General features: G+C 36.2%; 2 protein-coding genes across 2 annotated transcripts; both read left to right on the forward strand.

Moving 5' to 3' along the window:
• The first annotated feature begins 862 nt into the window (after positions 1-862).
• LOC145889802 (uncharacterized) lies at positions 863-3,735 on the forward strand. The gene is made up of 11 exons (XM_082980837.1): positions 863-999; positions 1,137-1,282; positions 1,381-1,408; positions 1,619-1,696; positions 2,039-2,122; positions 2,332-2,486; positions 2,645-2,703; positions 2,977-3,082; positions 3,163-3,315; positions 3,385-3,512; positions 3,576-3,735. The coding sequence occupies exons 1-11, from the start codon at positions 948-950 to the stop codon at positions 3,652-3,654; spliced, it is 1,068 nt and encodes a 355-aa protein (XP_082836963.1). The 5' UTR covers positions 863-947; the 3' UTR covers positions 3,655-3,735.
• A 2,252-nt stretch (positions 3,736-5,987) lies between these two features.
• Positions 5,988-8,935, forward strand: LOC145890141 (uncharacterized). The gene is made up of 10 exons (XM_082981176.1): positions 5,988-6,083; positions 6,310-6,461; positions 6,850-6,877; positions 6,932-7,006; positions 7,415-7,498; positions 7,721-7,875; positions 8,039-8,097; positions 8,368-8,473; positions 8,582-8,734; positions 8,804-8,935. The coding sequence occupies exons 1-10, from the start codon at positions 6,032-6,034 to the stop codon at positions 8,933-8,935; spliced, it is 996 nt and encodes a 331-aa protein (XP_082837302.1). The 5' UTR covers positions 5,988-6,031.
• The last annotated feature ends 7,180 nt before the right edge of the window (positions 8,936-16,115 follow it).

Raw genomic sequence — 16,115 nt, forward strand, 5'->3', positions numbered from 1 at the left:
GAACGTGAAAAGAAAAGCAAAATATCCGCTGCGTCTCCGTCTGGCGTACAAAATATTCTAGGGAAAAATAACGCATTAAAAATAAAGAATGATATTTGACATGATTTTAAGCTCTTTTCTCATACTCCAAGTGTTTGGCTCAACTTAATGATGGCTTATTACAAAATGTATAGTAGAGAATAGTAGAAACTAAGCATAATATGTGAGGTGCGGCGGATGTGCTACAAAATTAGTACAGTTTTGCACTTATACTTTTTTAAATGTAAATTAAAAGGGGACCAAAAACATGACATGACGGTATAGCATTCATTATATTCAACAGAACTAACTACCGTTTAACCGTTTTACAGAATAGTCAAACCGTATTTAATTCAAGTCCTCAACTTTGATTGTGTCAAAAATATGATTTTAAAAGTGAAATCTTTGTACTCGCAAACTCATTTTAGTGAACATGGGGCCGCTACATTCAAATATTTTGTGAACATGACGTGAACAATGGTCTGCCCGTTGCAAATTCTGTGAATCTCCGCGACGGATGAGATGAGAATTACACTACAGGTCGCGTACATGGTTTATATCACCAACTTTTTTATGTTAAAAAAGTGTAGAAAATACATCACACCGAAATAATAATAAATGCCCACAAAAGCGGACCAAAACTCTTTTTAATAGGTAATCGTTACGCACAATCGATTTCAAATCACTTCCTGTGACTCAATTTCATTTAATTGCCTTTTTAAGATGCATTTGCTTTGTAGTTTGAGGCATGCATAACGTGGTAACACTTTTGTTGTAAAATAGCAACAGGAATACTTCCAAAAGGGAGTAAACTAAATTTGAAGAATTTTTTTTTGCCACACACATGTAAAACGTTCTAGGACCAGTCTCTAGGGTGCTGGCAAACATACAAAAGATATCGTTTAAGTATTTTTTTGATATATCTTTCAATGAAAAGCAGGAGTTACGAAATGTTTGCTCGTTCTGAAGCTCAACAGCACAGTAAGTGAAAGATTTGGTTTGTCGTATTTGCATCATCTTAAACCTCAATTATAAACAAACGTACAGTAGTCCTACAATGTAAAAAGATTGGAACTTGTTAAATTTTAAAAACATTAACTAAATAACTTTAAATGGAGACGCCGAGCATCCCCAGCAGCTCGTCGAACAAGAAATCTTGTCAGATTTACGTTCTGAATTTAAACAAAGTTTCAAGATTCTGAAGATGTTGCTGGGTGTGTTTGGAGCAGTTGTATTCATTCTTGTTGCAGTAACAATATCTTTGGTAAGCAAAAACAACTGCTCTTGCTTTAAAGTTTTTCGTGGAGTGCATAACGAAAAGCATTTTTTGCTTAAAAATACTAACAAAATCTTAAATTGTAGGTTTTCATGAAGAACTCCCAAACGAAAGGTATGGAATAAAACATATAACTTTGTTGAAACAATACACTATACAATACCAACGTAAATAAACAATCCAAATTCAACTATAAGTCTCCTTAAGTCAATTCAACTGGAGTTTGAAATAAATATGAAGGTTAAACGTTACATGAACTTGCACGTAATCAGAGCACACTTCTGACACTAATATGCGAAACAATGTCAAATTGTCCTTTTACAGGTCAATTGGGAACATATCAAAATGAGACCAACCAAGAGTTGCGAAACTTCACAAGAATTGTTGGGTCATCCAATCAAGGTCCTACACTTTTGCGACTCGCATGCAACGATTTGTGACTTGTAATCGACCTACGTTGGTCAGCACGATAAGATACATTCTTTAAATTGTGCTACAAATTCTGAAGGAATTTCTAATTTCCAATCTGCATGACAGCCAATTGCAAAAAAGGTTGACCACAAGTTTGCGATACAAGTTAGCCTGTATTTTAGTCAACTGTTGTAACGTCGTTCAGACGTGAAAATTTTACCATTTTACTGGGTGGGAAATAGAAAATTTTCATATAATCCTAATGAAGACGTTTGTTTATTGAGGTTGTACTTGTTTTAAATTAGTTTCTTTGACAATGACATTTGTGGACAGAAACTTCCCAACAAGAAATACCGGACATCAACTCATCTCAACACAGACAAGGAATCGTCAGCGAATGCGATACGTTCAGTACTAGTAATTGAAACACGTGTTTAAAATAACTTTTAGACTTTTAAAAACTTTACAATAATAGAATATTGTTTGGACAGCAAAACTACTGAATATAGTTGCAACAAGGAAATATATTGTTTAAATATAAAAATGTATTGTATATTATAGCATGCAATACACCGGTATTATTTGCAGAGACACTTACATGAAGGTTTGTGTATTTTCTTTCAAAGACTGGAAACAAATGATGAAATTTCAGCGTGCAATGAGCAAAGCAGCCTCCGAGGTTTTTCCATCTTTAATTCCTGGCTTTTATCGGTTCAAATACGATGGAGGCGATGATTACATCAGGGACGGCGGAAACGACATGTTTGACATTGGAAACAAGGTACCGGAAAAACGTTAAAGAGACGACTCAGGGTTTATAGTATTTTCTACTAAATCTGATACTGAGTTTCCATTAGCCATAGAGACAACAGGCGATTCGAAGAAAACAAACTTTCACCGGGGCAAGCTGTAACATTTTAGTAAATCGATATTTTGTAGCTTCGAGTTTGGAAGGAAGGCGGGGAATTAATATCCATCTCCTACAACAAAACGTACATGTAAGTGAACACACACACAGGATGCTGCTGGCCCAAAATAACCAACAGCTTTTTAATTTTGTTTTGAACGCGGTTGCCGGATTTTATTTTGTTACGTCATTCGTAGCATTCCCATAGGAAAAACTGTTTCAAAAATCAATCAGTAACAGGAAGTGCATCAGAAAATATAGTAGATAATATATTCGCGTTATAAGAAGTGTTTAGTGTTCCTGCTCACCAAAACACGTTACTCAACATATAACCATATACTTCACCCTTCAACCATATATTTAGCGCAAATGACGGATCGTTCTTCGTGTCCTCGATGGCCGCTCATCCGTTTATTTTAACGATTGCTACCACGAATCCTGAGCAAAGAAATCAGAGTTTCTTTATTGAGGTATATAAGAGATTTACCCGTTTAAACTGGTGCAGTGTTGAGGGTAGCTCCATGTGCAAAATCCTTTTGTACGATTTCAGGAAACTGGTAAAATAGGAAACCCCGGGAAATTTAGGACATGGAACAAAATGTTTACAGAAGGACCAATCTCCACTGAATTCAGCTATTATCAACAATTCAATGTATCGGGACCATCCGTAACTCAGATTTTTTTATGCATGACGAGTCCTCTGGTAATTTAATGACGTTGTTTAATAAATCGAACTATAGCGCAATTGTTCAAACCACTTCTGCTCTTGCAGTTGTTTCAATCATCGGGAACGAGCAAACTGAGTTTAGTCCGTGGAAGTAGAACAACGTCAACAAACAACACTGCAAACCTTCGCGGAGAGTTTACAAATCATTATTTCAGTTATATTTTGACATCAAGGTAAATATGCACTTGTTTTTTTTTTGCTTACATACCGGATGCACTTAACCTGTTCGTTTTCAGATATCCTTCTACAGCCACGACGTTTGGTGACATTATGAAAGAGTTAGTCCAAACTTTTCAAACATATTATAACACATAAGTCAACAATGTTGCTGAAGGGGGAAACAATGATTGTTTTCTCGCAATGCCTTGTATATAAAAATGAATTTGCTTCCCTACATTTCAGACAAACCGGAGATAAATAAAGCTTGTACAAATGTTGTGTGTTGGTCGTTACTATAACTTAGTGTAAGCCACAGATTGCCAATCTCTGTTGCTAGATAGCTTAAATATCGCACAATAGGGTATGATATTTAGTTTTATGCTAAAATGTATTATTCAAGACAGACTGTTGTTTTTCATTTTGTTTAAATCGCAAAGTTGAAGATAAGCCAGAACGCTGTCATTGACTATATTAGTTGCGAAATGAGTATTAGTTAAAATCCTGTACGCACATAACATTACTCGAAAATTAAGGAATTTCGTTCTTGGAATTTATTGAGCAAAAGCATTCTTACTTAATTCTATCTTTCACGACAATGTACCTAAAATTCATGCAAAGAAATATTACTTGCAGTTGCGTTGTTCTCGTCAAGTTTAAATGAAATTAATAACTTGAAATCTAAATCTATTTTTCCTGGTTGCGCACCTGTAAGCCTACATGGAAGACGTACGATTGCCTGCAGATAGAATTATATTCTGTTTTGATGGATCACATAAATGCAGTGGTGACTACTGTGGCTCTGGGCTAGCTGGTAATTTAGCCACACGCATGTATTTCCACTTTGAGGCGCTGTTGAGTCAACGTCTAACCGATGGTAACCAAGTTACCTTTACAACGCATGAAACAAGAGGCATTGCTCAACCAAGCTACTTTTATAATGAACTATTGTAAAAGGTGTCGTTTTGTGTCAAATTTGCATTTTAGGCATATTTGAGGATAAATTAATTGGGCAATAAATCATTTTCCCAGCGTCATACGCGGACCGTTTAGTATCAGAACACACGCGATTCCTTCACTATATTTTCACTTTCACAATTGTTAATTATCACGTAAGATCGGTAGATCTTTCAAAAATGATCAACGGCTATCTAATGCAATACAGTTTACCTACTTAACTTTTTACCTCATCTATGTGTCACGTGAATTTTCCTAGCAATACCAAACTATTTTGCATTGGTGTGTATTGAAACATATATACTAAGCGCTGGGGTCCTGTAAATAAGGAAGTAGAATTGCATCTCTTGCGGCAATCCATATTCACGGTTTGCACCACATCTTACGTCACATACCAGTTTCCAGAAATATATTCACTGCAAGATAGCCCTATAGACGCGGCATTGCGGCTACTGGCGCACATTTAAATACACATGGGTTAGGGCTACAACCACGTCACAAACCAAGCATGAAAATTGCAACAAACACAGATATTTGATATGCACAGCAAAGACCACATTACCAATGTAGTTTCTAGAGGTGACTGTTTTCTCATATGTTAGGTAATAAATTTATATGTAAATCTGATAAGATATTTAGAGACAATAAAATATTCATATTTGGAAATACTCCTTATTTAAAAATTTATGTGCGTGTTTTAAATTCTAATGGATCGATCGGGTTGTGGTAGATTTGCAGCCAAATCATGTTAAATCAAGTCACTTCCTGAAAGTTTTCATGCTTCAAAAATATGTAGGCTTTTCGATGCTACTTTTTTCTTTTGTGACTACAGCAATTTAAGGTTTAAACTCCTAACTAAGTAGGTTTTTAGATGAAAAGTTACAACACGCAGTGCCTGTAGAAAATAGTTACTATCAACTGACGGTCAAAATGCATTAAGCAGAACACATAAAATGGCCTTTTGTTCAATTTCTCATGAAAACAGTGAGCTCTATTGGTCAACAAGTCACAAAGGGCAAAAAGCGTACTCGCATAGCAGGTGCACACAAAAAGACGACACAGTCAATTAATATTTTACAAAAAAATGCGGTTGACTTTACGTAAGTAGGGCTTTATGTTGTAATTTTTAATACTTAGGTGGCTCTGCAGTTGTTTTTGAAACGTGCTATGGTTGATGGAAAGCATTACAACAAATGACAACGACATCGTTTGATCAAGGTAGCATACTATAAACCGACCAATATTCGTGAAGCCCGTTGGTTTTAGTTTTGTTGCTAAAATGTGGCTCTTTTCCGTTTGTTTTAGGTTGCACTGCTGGTTCGTCATGCGAAACGGCAAACAAAGTTCCTTTAACAAAGCTTTCTTCGCGAGGGCACAAAGCTTTCTTTTTCATTGTATTGAAAGGATGGTAAGAACAGGAAGAAGCGAAATTGGAGAGGAGTTGCAATGTTATTGTTAAAATTAATGACGCAGCCTTGCGCCACTGCAACAAGGCGTTCATTAAAAGTCATACAAAAGTGGAGTCACATGAAGTGTAGTAGTTACTTGTTTATACTGCTATAAACTGACATCGGTCAAAATGCATAGCAGTAGTCACGAAATGACAGTTCGTCCAATATCTGCTGAAAATGGTGAGTCGTGTTTTTTCAGAAGTTCTATCGTAAAGCGTAGATACTTCCCAATGTTGGTCAACTTTGGATTATTCTTCATAATACTAAGAGTAGAAAAGCGGACAGGTATTTACTTCTTTGACTGCTGCATGCAACATTGAATTTTCTTTCATTATAAACCACCAACAGTACACTAAAACAAGAATCCACTTGCTTGAAAATTATAAAGAATTTTTTTGCATTGTAGTTTATGAGCAACCTATACGGCAGCCAGCAGATGAACAGGAAAAGTTTTTAAAGTTACGTTCTGAACTTGATCGAAGTTTGAAGAGTGTGAAGATTATGCCTGTGGTATTGGGAACATGCATGTTGATTGGTATTACTGCAACACTTGGTGTGGTAAGTCTAAATCCATTTACTTTCCAGACACTTTAGACTTGTGTTACATAAATAATCCAGATAGAAAAAAATAACAGGAACACAAAATTTATGCACTCGTTTTTTCCAACTAACTCTTTGGTTTACTGCAACCTATAAAAAGACGAAAGACCGATTTTAAAACAATGACATGACGTCATAGTGAAAGGAAACTTGCAGGGAATAATAGACTTGATCAAATTCTAGCCAGTCACGATCTTTACGTAAATACAACCATGTACGAAACAACAAAAGACCGTTGTTTCAAACTTACATTGCCATATTTCAACGACATCGGTTTTCTGGAATACAAAAGGTTAAGCCAGTAAGCAGAGAGTGCATATATTTTATTAAATGTTGCTTTTTTCAGGTTTTGATGCAAAACTCCCAAATCAAAGGTATGCGAGAACAAAAGCAGACATAACAAGATTGTAACATGAACTGTCTTTCAGAGACCCCAATGATGCATGAAACTCAACTCACGAGTTACGGGAATCACTCCACAATCAGTGCGAAGTCAACAGAAGGTATAACCATGTACAAGACATCAACTAGTTAAGCGTCTGTAAACTTTACGTTGTTCAGATGTAGTTGCGAGATTCAGAAATTAAAATAGGTTTGGATCGTTTGATTTTAAATTCAAACAAAACAATGTTGGATGCCATTAAATGTTACCCACTTCCCATATATTGTAAGCAACAAAACACCAATTTATTCTTTTCGCGGAAGTTTTTAATGGACATAGAGTTCCCGAAAGAAAAAACATGGGTCTAAAAATTATTTTATATCATCGCATGGATTTTTTTAATGCTGCAAATTTTATTTTGGCATCATGATATGATTTCGCTTGTTATGACAAGGGGTCAAGAGCATTGTAATTTTGGTGCAAGTTTATATATGTTTGGGTATTTTACCGATTTGACATTTGTGGACAGAAACTCCCCAACAAGAATTACCGGAAATCAACTCATCTCAACATAGACAAGGAACCGTCAGAGAATGCGATACTTTCAGTACTGGTAATTGAAACACGTGTTTATATTACCTTTAGGCTTTTATAAACTTTAAAACAATTAGTATATTGTTCAAACTGCAAAACTCTTGAAAATAGCTACAACAAGGAAATTACTAGTTACGATTTACCTCGTGTATCAGAACACAATTTTTAAATATTTAAATTTAGTACATGTGAAGGTGCAATACAGACATTTGCATTAAGGTTCGTGTATTTTCTTTCAAAGACTGGAAACAAATGATGAAATTTCAGCGTGCAATGAGCAAAGCAGCCTCCGAGGTTTTTCCATCTTTAATTCCTGGCTTTTATCGGTTCAAATACGACGGAGGCGATGATTACATCAGGGACGGCGGAAACGACATGTTTGCCATTGGAAACAAGGTACCGGAAAAACGTTAAAGAGACGACTCAGGGTTTATAGTATTTTCTACTAAATCTGATACTGAGTTTCCATTAGCCATAGAGACAACAGGCAATTCGAAGAAAATAAACTTTCACCGGGGCAAGCTAACCTGTAACATTTTAGTAAATCGATATTTTGTAGCTTCGAGTTTGGAAGGAAGGCGGGGAATTAATATCCATCTCCTACAACAAAATGTACATGTAAGTGAACACACACACAGGATGCTGCTGGCCCAAAATTACCAATAGCTTTTTAATTTTGTTTTGAACGCTGTTGCCGGATTTTATTTTATTGCGTCATTCGTAGCACCTAAGGAAAAAGTGTTTTAAAAATCAATCAGTAACAGGAAGTGCACGAAAAAATATAGCAGTTAATATATTTGCGTTATAAGTAGTGTTTTGTGTTCCTGCTCACCAAAACACGTTACACAACATATACCCATATACTTCACCCTTCAACCGTATATTTAGCGCAAATGACGGATCGTTCTTCGTGTCATCGATGGCCGCTCATCCGTTTATTTTAACGATTGCTACCACGAATCCTGAGAAAAGAAATCAGAGTTTCTTTATTGAGGTATATAAGAGATTTACCCGTTTAAACTGGTGCAGTGTTGAGGGTAGCTCCATGTGGAAATCTACAATAAAGCTTTCTAGAAATGCAATTCCTTTTGTATGATTTCAGGAAACTGGTAAAATAGGAAACCCCGGGAAATTTAGGACATGGAACCAAATGTTTACAGAAGGACCAATCTCCACTGAATTCAGCTATTATCAACAATTCAATGTATCGGGACCATCCGTAACTCAGATTTTTTTATGCATAACGAGTCCTCTGGTAATTTAATGACGTTGTTTAATAAATCGAACTATAGCGCAATTGTTCAAACCACTTCTGCTCTTGCAGTTGTTTCAATCATCGGGAACGAGCAAACTGAGTTTAGTCCGTGGAAGTAGAACAACGTCAACTAACAACAACGCAAACCTTCGCGGGGAGTTTACAAATCATTATTTCAGTTACATTTTGACATCAAGATAAATATGCACTTTTTTTTTGGCTTACATACCGGATGCACTTAACCTGTTCGTTTTCAGATATCCTTCTACAGCCACGACGTTTGGTGACATTATGAAAGAGTTAGTCCAAACTTTCCAAACATATTATAACATATAAGTCAACAATGTTGCTAAAGGGGGAAACAATGATTGTTTTCTCGCAATGCCTTGTATATAAAAATGAATTTGCTCCCCTACATTTTAGACAAACCGGAGATAAATAAAGCTTGTACAAATGCTGTATGTTGGTCGTTACTATTAAGTAACTTAGTGTAAGCCACAGATTGCCAATCTCTGTTGCTAGATAGCTTAAATATCGCACAATAAGGAATAATATTTAGTTTTATGCTAAAATGTATTACTCAAGACAGACTGTTGTTTTTCATTTTGTTTAAAGCGCAAAGTTGAAGATAAACCAGAACGCTGTCTTTGACCATATCAGTTGCAAAATGAGTATAGTAAAAAGCACATAACATTTTTCCTTATTGAATTTATTGAGCAAAAGCACTCTTACTTAATTCTATCTTTCACGATAGTGTACCTAAAATTCATGCAAAGAAATGTTATTTGCAGTTGCGTTGTTCTCGTCAAGTTTGAATAAAATTAATGACTTAAAATCTAAATCTATTTTTCCTGGTTGCGCACCTGTAGGCCTACATGGAAGACGTACGGTTGCCTGCAGATCAAATTATATTCCGTTTTGATAGATCACATAAATGCAGTGGTGACTGCTGTGGCTCTGGGCTAGCTGGTAATTTAGCCACACGCGAGGTATTTCCACTTTGAGGCGCTGTTGAGTCAACGTCTAACCGATGGTAACCAAGTTACCTTTACGGCGCATGAAACAAGAGGCATTGCTAAACCAAGCTACTTTCATAATGAACTTTTGTAAAAGGTGTATTTTTCTGGCAAAGTAAATATCTGCTAGAAGGCGTTGTAAAGTAGTTGTTGGTTGAATTTTAGGTTTAATTGAGGATAAATTAATTGGGCAATAAATCATTTTCCCAGCGTCATACGCGGACCGTTTAATATCAGAATACACGCGCTTTCTTCACTATATTTTCACTTTCACAAATGTTAATTATCACGTAAGATCGGTAGATCTTTCAAAAATGATCAACGGCCATCTGTAGACGCGGAAGTGGCATTGCGGCTACTGGCGCACATTTAAATACACATGGGTTATGGCTACAACCACGTCACAAACCAAGCAGGAAAATTGCAATCAACACAGATATTTGATATGCACATAGCAAGACCACATAACCAATGTAGTTTCCAAAGGTGAATGTTTTCTCATTTGTTAGGTAATAAATTTATATGCAATCTGATAAGATATTTAGAGACAAATATTTATATTTGGAAATACTACTTTTTGGAAATACTACTTTCCCTATTTAAAAATCCTTGTGCGTGTTTTAAATTCTAATGGATCGATCAGATTGTAATAGATTTGCAGCCAAATCATGTCAAATTAAGTCACTCCCTGAAAGTTTTCATGCTTCAAAAATATGTAGGCTTTTTTATGCTACTTTTTTCTTCTGTGACTACAGCAATTTAAGGTTTAAACTCCTAACCAAGTAGGTTTTTAGATGAAAAGTTACAACACGCAGTGCTTGTAGAAAATAGTTGCTATCAACTGACTGTCAAAATGCATGGAGCAGAACACATGAAATGACCCTTTGTTCAATCCCTAATAAAAACAATGAGCTCTATTGGTCAACCAAGGAAAAAAAAGCGTACTCGCATTGCAGGTGTACACAAAAAGACGATACAGTAAATTAATATTTCACAAGAAAAATGCTGTTGACTTAAGGTAATTAGGGTTTTACGTTGTAATTTTTGATACTTAGGTGGCTCTGCAGTTTTTTTCTGAAACGTGTTATAGTTGATAAAAAACATTACACTAAATGGCAACTACATCGTTTGATCAAGGTAGCATACTAAACCGACCAATATCCGTGAAGCGCATTGGGTTTAGTTTTGTTGCTAAAATGTGACTCTTTTCCGTTTGTTTTAGGTAGCACTGCTGGTTCTACATGCGAAAGGGCAAACAAAGTTCTTCGCGAATAAACCTTTAACAAAGCTTTCTTCGCGAGGGCACAAAGCTTTGTTTTTCTTGTATTGAAATTTCATTGTATTGACGGTAAGAGCAGGGGAAAAGTTCAAACGGAAGCGAAATTGGAGAGGAGTTGCTCCTATATTGTTAAAATAATGACGCAGCTTTGCGCCACTGCAACAAGGAGTTTATAAGGAAGTCATACAAAAGTGGAGCTGCATGAAGTGCAGTAGTTAAGTGTTTTTACCGCTAAAACTGACATCGGTCAAAATGCATAGCAGTAGTCACGAAATGACCGTTCGTCCAATATCTGATGAAAATTGTGAGTCGTGTTTTTTTGGACGTCTACGTAAAGCGTAAATACTTCCCAATGTTGGTCAACTTTGAAATTATTCATCACAATACTAAGAGTAGAAAAGAGAACATGTATTTTACTTCTTTGACAACATTGAATTTTCTTACATTATAAACCACCAACAGTACAGTACACCAAAACAAGAACCTACTTGCTTGAAAATTAAAAAGAAATTATTTGCATTGTAGTTTATGAGCCACCTTTATGGCTTCCAGCAGATGAACAGGAAAGGTTATTAAAGTTACGTTCTGAACTTGATCAAAGTTTGAAGAGTGTGAAGATTATGCTTGTGGTATTGGGAACATGCATATTGATTGGTATTTCTGCAACACTTGGTATGGTAAGTCTGAATCCATTTACTTTCCAGACACTTTAAATTTGTTTTACATAAATAATCCAGGTAGAAAATAGGAAAACAGGGACAAAAAATTTATGCACTCGATTTTCCAACTAACTAAATTTTAAAACAATGACATGACGTCATAGTGAAAGGATACTTACAGGGAATAATAGACTTGATCAAATTCTAGCCAGTCACGATCTTTACGTAAATACAAACATGTACGAAACAACAAAAGTCCGTTGTTTCGACCTTGCATGGCCATATTTAAACGAACGAACCATCACCAATCAAACGAAAGCACTCTTTTAAGTCATCGGTTTTCTGAAATCAAAAGGTTAAGCCAGTGAGCCGCGTGTGCATACTTTATTAAATGCCTTTTTTCAGGTTTTGATGCAAAACTTCCAAATCAAAGGTATACGTGAACAAAAGCAGACATAACAAGAGTGTAACATGAACTGTCTTTCAGAGATCCCAATGATGCATGAAACCAACATCACGGAAGATATTCGATCTTTGCAAATCGACATTTTGTCACTGCAGGGTGACCTATGAAACAATCCGATTGATTTTTGCTTGCACTAACCATTCTGTTGTTTAAAAAAATCTTAAAATGACAAATTAAGTCTGTACATCAGTGCGTTTAAATCATAATAACCACCTCTATTTCCATTTAGAACAACAAACGAAATACGGGAATCACCCCACAATCAAGTCGATGGAAGGTAAAAGTCATGCACAAAGCAACAACTAATTAGGCGACACGTCATGTAAACTTCACGTTGTTCAGATGTAGTTGTGAGGTTTAGAAACTATACTACGTTTGGATCGTTTAATTTTGAATTCCAGCAAAATAATGTTGCGTTGCCATTAGCTGCAACAAGGAAATTACTAGTTACGATTTACCTCGTGTATCAGAACACAATTTTTAAATATTTAAATTTAGTACATGTGAAGGTGCAATACATACACTTGCATTAAGGTTCGTGTATTTTCTTTCAAAGACTGGAAACAAATGATGAAATTTCAGCGTGCAATGAGCAAAGCAGCCTCCGAGGTTTTTCCATCTTTAATTCCTGGCTTTTATCGGTTCAAATACGATGGAGGCGATGATTACATCAGGGACGGCGGAAACGACATGTTTGACATTGGAAACAAGGTACCGGAAAAAATTTAAAGAGACAACTCAGGGTTTATAGTATTTTCTACTAAATCTGATACTGAGTTTCCGTTAGCCATAGAGACAACAGGCGATTCGAAGAAAATAAACTTTCACCGGGGCAAGCTAACCTGTAACATTTTAGTAAATCGATATTTTGTAGCTTCGAGTTTGGAAGGAAGGCGGGGAATTAATATCCATCTCCTACAACAAAACGTACATGTAAGTGAACACACACACAGGATGCTGCTGGCCCAAAATTACCAACAGCTTTTTGATTTTGTTTTGAACGCTGTTGCCGCATTATATTTTATTGCGTCATTCGTAGCACCTAAGAAAAAAGTGTTTTAAAAATCAATCAGTAACAGGAAGTTCACGAGAAAATTAGCGTTGTAAGAAGTGTTTTGTGTTCCTTCACACACATATACCTCACCCTTCAACCGTATATTTAGCGCAAATGACGGATCATTTCTCGTGTCATCGATGGCCGCTCATCCGTTTATTTTAACGATTGCCACAAGGAATCCTGAGAAAAGAAATCAGAGTTTCTTTATTGAGGTATATAAGAGATTTACCCGTTTAAACTGGTGCAGTGTTGAGGGTAGCTTATTGAAGAAATCTACAATAAAGCTTTCCAGAAATGCAAATACTTTTGTATGATTTCAGGAAACCGGCAAAACAGGAAACCCCGGGAAATTTAGGACATGGAACCAAATGTTTACAGAAGGACCAATCTCCACAGAGTTCAGCTATTATCAACAATTCAATGCATCGGGACCATCCGTAACTCAGATTTTTTTATGCATGTCAAGTCCTCTGGTAATTTTGACCACGTTGTTTTATAAATCGAACTTGCGCTATTGTTTAAATCACAAATCACATCTACTCTTGCAGTTGTTTCAATCATCAGGAACGAGCAAACTGAGTTTAGTCCGTGGAAGTAGAAGAAGGTCAACTAACAACACTGCAAACCTTCGCGGAGTGTTTACAAATCATTATTTCAGTTACATTTTGACATCCAGGTAAATATGCAGTGCTTTTATGGCTTACATGCTTTGATGCACTTAACCTGTTCGTTTTCAGATATCCCTCTGCACGTACGACTTTTCGTAACATTTTGAAAAAGTTAGTCCAAACTTTCCAAACATATTATAACATATAAGTCAACAATGTTGCTGAAGGGGGAAACAATGCCTTGTATATAAAAATGAATTTGCTTCCCTACATTTCAGCTTGCTAAATCCAAATGATCTCTGTAAAATGCTTCGCAACATACTTATTGTTTCGCCAGAACGACAAACCGGAGATAAATAAAGCTTGTACAAAAGTTGTGTGTTGGTCGTTACTATAAGATAGCTTAGTATAAACCACAGATTGCCAATCTCTGTTGCTAGATAGCTTAAATATCGCACAATAAGGAATAATATTTGTGTTAATGTATTATTCAAGACAGACTGTTGTTTTTCATTTTGTTTAAAGCGCAAAGTTGAAGATAAACCAGAACGCTGTCTTTGACCATATGAGTTGCGAAATGAGTATTATTTAAAATTCGGTATTGAGTAAAAGCATTCCTACTCAATTCTATCATCCAATATATTTTTTCCTGGTTTCGCCCCTGTAGGCCTCATGGAAAACGTACAGTTAAACAACAAGTTGCCTGCAGACATCCTTGTATTCTGTTTCGATAGGTCACATCAATGTAGGTGTTGACTGCTGTGGCTCTGGGCTAGCTGGTAATTTAGCCACACGCAGGTATTTCCACTTTGAGGCAGTGTTCAGTCAACGTCTAACCGTTGGGTAACCAAGTTACCTTTACGGCGCATGAAACGAGATGTATTGCTCAACCAAGCTAGGTTTATAATGAACTTTTGTGAAAGGTGTATTTTTCTGTCAAAGCAAATGTCTGCTAGAAGGCGTTGTAAAGTAGTTGTTGGTTGAAATTTAGATTTAATTGAGGATAAATTAATTGCACAACAAATCATTTTCCCAGCATCATACGCGGACGTTTAGTATCAGAACACACGCGATTCCTTCACTATATTTTCACTTTTACAATTGGTAATTATCACGTAAGATCGATAGATCTCTAATGTACTACAGTTTACCTCATTACCCTTTCACCGCAGGCTATGCGTCATGTAAATTTTCCTAGCAATACCAAACTACAACCACAACAAGCAATACAATGTTACTTATCGCCATAATCCTTGTCACATAGCCCTAATAGCAAAATAAAATTTGTTGTGGCAAACAAAGAAAGCAAACATGTATGTGACGATGTGACATATAGACGCCCTGCACGCACCACTGATCACCACGCGAATAATCAGAGAGTTTTTGAGTTTCACGATTTACTGTGAGGAAAAGGGATGAGTAACACAAACTGGCCCTACAATTTCGTCGTGGTTTTTCTATTTCTAACGCGCATTTTTGAACCACTATTCATCACAGGAAGCCAACCATAAAAAAAAGGTTCGGCCTAGAATCTCGGCTGGAAAGAGTCAAGTTCTGTCTGCTGACGTAGTTGTAGCGTCTGCAGCTTTACTTTCGGGAATTGAGCGACATTACCCGAAGTTTTTCGGGGTTGTTTGTTTTCCAGGCGTCTGTTATCTGGTACTGACATTTAAGAGTTTTTAGTTTAATCTTATAAGTCTAAAGATGACTAATAACATTGAACTCCCGTGCACAACAGCAACAGAGCAGCATAGTAAGTATGTTCGTAAATAAATTTGGAGTAGTTATTAAACGAGTCACATGCTTTTGAAAGGTGATTTGCTGTATTTTGAGTAAAATATTTACAGTCATAATCATAATAACATACATGCACATTCTCGGCTTTTATCCTGAAACACGTTTAAACAAGTTGTTAAACAAGTTTTCTAATATTTTTGTATTCACAGCCGCATGGCAGACGAAACGTTGTAAGAATACAATACGTTTATGCCAGAAGAGCAGTACATTTTTAATTGCAAGATGCCTGGCAGCAACAGGAATTTCACACGCGATTCATTTACTATACTTTCACTTTCACAATTGCTAATTATCACGTAAGATCGGTAGATCTTTCAAAAATGAGCAATAGCTATCTAATGTACTACAGTTTACCTACTTAACCTTTCACCGCAGGCTATGCGTCATGTAAATTTTCCTAGCAATACCAAACTACAGCCACAACAAGCAATACAATGTTACTTATCGCCATAATCCTTGTCACATATAGCCCTAATAGCAAAATAAAATTTGTTGTGGC

This window comes from Ascidia mentula, chromosome 2, assembly GCF_947561715.1.
Source record: "Ascidia mentula chromosome 2, kaAscMent1.1, whole genome shotgun sequence".
NCBI lineage: Eukaryota > Metazoa > Chordata > Ascidiacea > Phlebobranchia > Ascidiidae > Ascidia > Ascidia mentula.

Coding starts and splice junctions, on each gene's coding strand:
- LOC145890141 (XM_082981176.1), top strand. CDS start 6,032: ATGCATAGCAGTAGTCACGAAATGACAGTTCGTCCAATATCTGCTGAA. Junction 7,007..7,414: donor CAGTGCGAAGTCAACAGAAG/GTATAACCATGT, acceptor ATTTGTGGACAG/AAACTCCCCAACAAGAATTA. Junction 8,735..8,803: donor TATGCATAACGAGTCCTCTG/GTAATTTAATGA, acceptor CTGCTCTTGCAG/TTGTTTCAATCATCGGGAAC.
- LOC145889802 (XM_082980837.1), top strand. CDS start 948: ATGAAAAGCAGGAGTTACGAAATGTTTGCTCGTTCTGAAGCTCAACAG. Junction 1,409..1,618: donor GAAGAACTCCCAAACGAAAG/GTATGGAATAAA, acceptor GTCCTTTTACAG/GTCAATTGGGAACATATCAA. Junction 2,123..2,331: donor ATGCGATACGTTCAGTACTA/GTAATTGAAACA, acceptor TTTCTTTCAAAG/ACTGGAAACAAATGATGAAA.